The sequence below is a fragment of the Populus euphratica genome, unplaced genomic scaffold (genome assembly GCF_000495115.2).
Source record: "Populus euphratica unplaced genomic scaffold, PopEup_1.0 scaffold523.1, whole genome shotgun sequence".
In the NCBI taxonomy this organism is placed as follows: domain Eukaryota; kingdom Viridiplantae; phylum Streptophyta; class Magnoliopsida; order Malpighiales; family Salicaceae; genus Populus; species Populus euphratica.
The window spans coordinates 115,863-122,725 of record NW_011500402.1 but is presented as its reverse complement, the minus strand read 5'-3'; the positions used below and the strand labels follow the sequence as shown (position 1 = coordinate 122,725).

Genomic DNA, 6,863 nt, shown 5'->3' with positions numbered 1-6,863 from the left:
ATATTTTTGTTGACTTTTAATTCCTGTAATGTTGAGAAATCTTGCCCAAATAAGATTGTTATAAGGCTAAACATATCAGGTCCATATTGCATATGAATCACGCTTTTCTTGCACTTAAATTACATGAATTAAAGGTTGCTCCACTTGAAGTGAGATGACCTTTATATTAGTAAAAAGTGTCAATTGAAGTTGCTTTTTGAGTAATTAGATCTTATATATGCATTAAGAATTATATTAATTTACAATTGATTCATGCTAGATGATATTAAAATTTAAATAATTACATGATATATAAATAATTTTTTTAATTAATATGGGTATTCAGGCTAGCTTGCGAGTATTTTAATTAATTTTACAGGTCTTGAAATTAAAAGGCATATAAGTTTTCAATAGTCCTGAGATTTGTGGAATTCGAATTAGTGATTTCTAGAGAACAAATTCAAACCTAACCAGTTGAGTTATACTTTTTAAATTGATATATAAATAACATTGTTATTGCTTATCCATATTTATATTAAATAATTGTATGCATAAGTAAAAAAACCAAACACTAAATACTAACCGCAAATAATTTCTATAGAATAGAATTAATCCTGCATTTTTGTTACATGTAAAAGCTAGAAAAATAAGGAGTAAAAAGGGTTGAAATTAGATGATTTCTATATCATTTTAGAGATTTAGCTGTTAAAGTTCTGGTTGGAGTTATATTTTGAGTAATTAAATCTTATATATATTAAGAATTTTATTGATTTACAACTAATATATATATATATATATATATATGATCAAAACATAAAATTAATAAAATTTAAATACTTACATAACATATAATATTATTGTTGTTTATTAGCTTTCATGATAAATAATTGTATACTAGAGTAAAGAAAAACACTATATATGAAATCAGATTGTTAAACACATGAAATTATTTTTATTTTACAGGTATAAGGAATTTTATGTTTCACATCAAATAAATTACTTCTATATTTATTTTTTTCATGTATTTTTTGGGAATATAACTGAAATCGTAAAAATTTTAATTTTTTATTTAAAAATAATTTTTTATATTTTTATATTTTATTGATATATTAATATTAAAAATAATTTTTTAATATATTTTCCATATGATGAATATTGATTGCATTTTAATTGAAAAGCAAGAGGCCAACCACGCGGCTATTGTCCTTAGGATTTACTTTTTTTTTTAGCATTCCAACCTCACACATACAAAAAAAAAGAAAAAAGAAAAAAGAAAAAAAGATTATTCACTTCACAACATGCGTCTGATTGAAATACAATTTACGATAATTACGGAAGTAAAAACCGAATAGCATTTTAAAAAACTTCGGACAGGATAACCACGTCAGACTAATCTTATTTACACGTGTAATTAATTTTATGTGGTCAACTTGAGACCTTGGATTTGAAAGCATTTTCTAGATGTAGCATACATTAAAATTCAACTACTTAACACGTCATTGTTCTTCACCTGCTAGTTGCCAAAAACTATATAATAAATGCATTGCGTCTCAGTATGCATGGATGATTTAACTTTACTGTAAGAGATTTCACACCGAGGTGCATTTCATGGATATAAACGAGAAGCTTTTACATTGAAGGGTCCAAAGTATATAATATCAAAACTCCAAGGACCATTTAAAAATTAAAAACAAAAGCAATCTCCATTTGGTAAAGTAGAGCAAAAATAAAAATAAAATAAACAGTCAATTAAGATAATTCATGGTGGTCTTACGTATCTCTCTCGCCCCTATTGTCGTCTCTCTCCTCTTCCTCCTCTCTAATCCTCTGTTACTTTCAAAACAAACCCTAATTTTTCTTCCATGTTTCAGATATAAATCCAAATAAAAATAATAACATGCGTATTTGTTGATGCTATTGAAATCTAAAGAAACCCAAAAAGAGAGTGCCTAGTGCCTTCGATTTTTTATATCTCAATCATTATGGCAAACGGTACGGATGCCAAGGATGCGGCAGTGGCAAAGGTCCGACCAGGTCACAAACGAGAGTTTGAGTTTGCTTTCAGGGCCCATTCTGAGATCTGTGGGTCTCTGGGCCGAACCCGGTCCTCTCGGGTCTCCTCTTCTCCAGGCAACAATGGAAGTAACGGTAACAACAGTAAGAAGTTGAAGTCTTCTGGCAGGAAAAAAGGTGGTCTGTTAGAAAAGGGTGAGGAGGTTGCTGTTATTGATTTGGAGGAGGCAAGGGTTGAATCCTTGGCTCCCTTATTGAACAACAATGGTGATGGTGAGATTGTGGAAGTGAAGGAATTTGAAGAAGTAAAGGAAAAGGAAGTTGAATGTGAAGAAAAGAATAATGGGCTGGTGCCGGTTTTGATGGATGGGGTCATGGCAGAAAGTGGGGTTATAGAAAACAAGGGTGGTGGTGAAGTAAAGGAGGGTGATAAGGTTCATGCATGTGAGGAAGGGTCTAGTGGGTTAGTTTTGATTGATGAAGATTCAAAGGCGATGGTGAATAGGGTCTTAGAGAGCAAGAGTGGTTTTGAATTGAAGAAGGATGATGCATGCGAGGAAGGGACTAGTGGGTTGTCCTCGGTTTCGGTTATAAATGACGAGGGAGGATATGTTAATGCGTCATTCCAGCCAGTTGTAGTTAATGGTGATAGTAAATGTAAGGTGGAAGAAGAAAAACCTTTTAGGAGGTTTACCAGGTCAGCATTGAAGCCGAAGACAGAGCCTTTGGATGTATCCTCCTCTGACGGGGTTAAAGTTGATGACACAGGCAGTTCGTCTGTTGCTGCTATTACGACCATACCTACGAAGATGTTTGCCATTGATAGATTGAAGAAGTTCCCAACAAAGTTGAAGGATCTTCTTGATTCAGGCATACTCGAGGGACAAAAGGTGAAGTATTTGCGAGGTCCCAAGGTATGACTTAGCATGCCAACATAATTTAGATGAACACCGGAGTTGTTTCTGTTGTCTCAGCCTTTAGTTATGTTAAATATTAATTGTAGGTAAGAGGTCCTGGAGAGAAGGGGTTGCATGGGGTGGTCAAGGAATCGGGAATTTTGTGTTTCTGCGATGATTGCAAAGGAAAGGAAGTGAGTATTGTGTACTTTTTGAAATGTCAACCATCCTTTTTGTTCAATTTTTTAGTCCGATCTTGGTTATTAGCTTGAATTGTTGAGCGCTTTTTGTTTTTAATTGTCAATCTAGGTTGTTACTCCTACTATTTTTGAGCTGCATGCGGGCAGTGCAAATAAACGTCCACCAGAGTATATTTGCCTGGAGAATGGAAATACACTCCGAGATGTAATGAATGCATGCAAGAATTCTTCGTTGGATATATTGGATGAAGCTATCCGGCTTTCTATTGGCTTTACACCTTCCAAGAAATCTAATTTCTGTCTGAGCTGCAGAGGTTTCCTTCTCATCATATTGGATATCATTTAATTTTATTCTGTATAAATATTCTTGACTGTTTCGTTTGGACATTTTTGATGGATTGCAGGGTCAATTACAGGGGCTGACACCAGGAAATCAAAGGTATTGTGCAGTCAGTGCTTGGAATTGAAAGATTCACAAGCTATCTCAGCACCAGAAACAGATACAAAAGAAAGGTATGCTTTTCAGTAAATGATGTTGATATGATATTTAGAACATCTTTTGTTTTAATAAACAGTCTGCATGTTTTATTGTCACCATCTATTTATCTAGGTCCAATACCTGTTGTTTGTTTACAATTTTTTTCCAGCATGGATAGTGGAGCAGGCGATTAATGAAATTTGATGTGCCTCATAGACCTCCCTGTTTCTATTGGATAAATAATTTTTCTGGTTATCAAATACCAATAATGATTGAGCGCTTTACACTGTTGTGTTTGGTAGTGACATTTTACAAGCTGTGAAACCATTGAATTTTTTTGCAACACATTATTCATGTAACTTCGGTACTTGTGCTGTGGAACTTGTCCTGCCATCAAAGATAAAGATGAATTTAACTTTCATTAAATTAATTAACAGAAAATGTTTTTGTGGATTCTTCTTATTGGTAGATACTAGATCATAAAGGTGTCAAATTTGTTCTGATTTTCCATTTTAGGACACTGATCTTTAGCTGGATTTTAATGTAAAGTTTAGCTGCATGTGCAATCGGTAATTTGACATCATTCAATTACACACATGTGCATGTTAGATACCTGTATTGTGTGGACATCCAACTACTGATATTTCAAAAACTATTATTTTTGGTCAATGATGAAATATATTGCAGCCTCCTTTACTGTGCCCATCCTTTTCTCATTAGTTGTTCAAGTTTTGATGTTTTTACTTGGTGTTATTTCAGAACACCAAGACCACCTCTAGTTCCAGAGTCATCTAGTGCTTTGTTGAAGTCTAGCCCATCACAGAGCAATAGTCAAGGGAGACTTACAAAAAAGTTAGCAATCTACTTGTGTTTCATTTTTTATTTTTATTTTTTGCTCCTTTCTTTTTTAGATTTCTAAGTTCAGTATTTTAATTTGTTTGAGTTGTTTCTTATTTTTCATGTACTCTTTTAAATTTAATAGAGATATTCGAATGCACAAGCTAGTCTTTGAAGAAGAGGTCTTGCCAGATGGAACTGAAGTTGGATATTACTCTCAAGGAAAGGTGGTGCTAGTATGATGACATTCCATAATTTGATAGATTTTGATTTGTATGTTGTTTTCTAAGTATAAATGTGTTGGGCAGAAATTGCTGGTAGGCTACAAGAAGGGATCTGGGATTTTCTGTTCATGCTGCAATTCTGAGGTAACCTTTCTTCTGCTGATTTTTTGTTAGCCTGAGTATTTATTTGGTCAGAGATCTAATTTTTTTGACATTTAATGAGTAGGTTAGCCCTTCTCAATTTGAAGCTCATGCTGGTTGGGCATCACGTCGAAAACCGTGAGTATTTAGATGTTCAAACTTGGGTGGTCTTGAGCCTCTTGGCTCTGTATTATTGCTTGCAATGATGAGTAATATAAAAGTCCAAGCGTTAAGCTTTTTATTCCACCTGACATGATTTTATTGCTTTTGCAATGTTGATTAATGATAAAAGTTCAGGATTTAATTATTTTATTCCACATGGCATGGTTTTAATTAGGGGTGTTCATGGGTCGGGTTGGGGTGATACCCATAATTGTAAGCAACCCATTCAAAAAGTCTTTGGACCTGAGTGGGTTGGATATATCTAGTTGAGCTAAATTTTGTGGATATTATAGATATCTGTGGGTTGAGCATATAAATTCCCTTATTCTTCAATGATTCTAAAAAAAATACACTTTCAAAAGCATATAATTATTTGTCTTTAATCACAATTGATATTGCAATGTGTTATACAGTATCTGAAACATGTAGTTAACACTTAACATAAAAAAATGATAGATTGAAACATGAGATGAAAAAACAATATCTATAGAAAAATGAAGAGAGAAAAGGACAATATATATATATATATATAACTAGCTAAATAGGTTATGCGGGTTGGGTCAGGTTGGGTGGTTTTTAAAATTCTCAACCCACATCCGATTTGTAAGATCCATTTATTTGGTTTTTTGACCCACTTTTATTTGTAATATCCACATTAACCAACTTTGATGGGTTGAGTCAGGTTAGATAATGCAAACATTACAGATGACTCAGTAATTTTTTAACACCCTAGTTTTAATATCTGTTTGCTGGTAGGAGGTTTTGGGAAATTTAGACAAATAAAAAATTATTTCTTTATCTCTTTTTTCATTTCATTATTTCCTCTTGACTGAACTTTTGTTTGGACAGTTACCTACACATTTACACATCCAATGGTGTGTCTCTTCATGAATTAGCAGTATCTCTATCAAAATGCCGGAGGCACTCTACCAAGGAGAATGATGACCTATGCCAGATCTGTAGAGATGGTGGGAAACTTTTGTGTTGTGATGTATGCCCAAGAGCTTTTCACCAAGGTGAATTTTTACCTAGAATTTTTCTCTTATCATTAATTTAATTAATTAAGATGAACTGCACTATTTTGCTCTGGAACTGGTATCTCTGGAATAAGATAGGTGAGATGAGATTGGATTCTTAGAAAAGAGAAGTTACATCCTGAGAAAATAGACAAGGTAGAACAGATACAGGACAGATGTAATTATCATGAAATGATGTAAAACTGGAAGTATTTGCTGAGGAGAGTGTCAAAACGTTTCATAGGTAGGCAGGGTGTCTAGCTTACACTCCAGATTGTATAAAATCATATAACAGTGCATTGATAGGTTAGATGTGTGTTTTGCTCTGTTTGCTCTTTATTGAGAAGCATTTAGATGGACTTGGCTTCAATTTTTGTTCGTTATATGCTCCCAGATGGCTGTAATGTATCAGTTAAAAGCATTATGATGATACTGAGTTATTTAATATAGAGATAAGTGCTTTACTAACTAATGAGTGGTCAAGGATACCTGTGTCTTTGTTTCTGAAACGTTATAGATCATAATACTAATTGGATCTGAATACTGATCTCTGGTATTCTGTTACAATAGGCTGTCTTGGTCCTGTAACCACCTCATCCCCCTGCTGATTATCCTATGCACTGCTTCTTACAATCCTTTATATTAAGCTTAGGGGTGATCATTTTCGGTTCGGTTCGGTTTTTATCAAAAAAAATAACCAAACCGAAAAAAAAAAAAATTTGATAAAAAACCCGAAACCGGGTCAAACCGACCGGTTTCGGTTCGGTTCGGTTTTTTAGGGGAAAAACTGGTTCAAATCGGTTTGGCTCGGTTTTTCTCCGTTTTGGCTCGGTTTTTCCGGTTTGGCTCGGTTTTGGCTCGGTTTTTTTTCGGTTTCGGTTCGGTTCGGTTTTTCGGTTATAAAACCGAAACCGAAC

At 33.8% G+C, this 6,863-nt stretch overlaps 1 protein-coding gene across 1 annotated transcript in view; it reads left to right on the top strand.

The window, feature by feature from the left end:
- The first annotated feature begins 1,747 nt into the window (after positions 1–1,747).
- The window catches only part of LOC105114439 (Acyl-CoA N-acyltransferase with RING/FYVE/PHD-type zinc finger domain-containing protein), an 8,661-nt gene continuing 3,545 nt past the window's right edge, over positions 1,748–6,863 (top strand). The window contains exons 1-9 of the mRNA XM_011010984.1: positions 1,748–2,906; positions 2,996–3,082; positions 3,198–3,402; positions 3,493–3,601; positions 4,326–4,418; positions 4,549–4,630; positions 4,712–4,771; positions 4,854–4,906; positions 5,780–5,946. Of these exons, the coding sequence (XP_011009286.1) occupies positions 1,962–2,906; positions 2,996–3,082; positions 3,198–3,402; positions 3,493–3,601; positions 4,326–4,418; positions 4,549–4,630; positions 4,712–4,771; positions 4,854–4,906; positions 5,780–5,946 (1,801 nt within the window). The 5' untranslated portion in view covers positions 1,748–1,961. The remainder of the gene's footprint in view (positions 2,907–2,995; positions 3,083–3,197; positions 3,403–3,492; positions 3,602–4,325; positions 4,419–4,548; positions 4,631–4,711; positions 4,772–4,853; positions 4,907–5,779; positions 5,947–6,863) is intronic.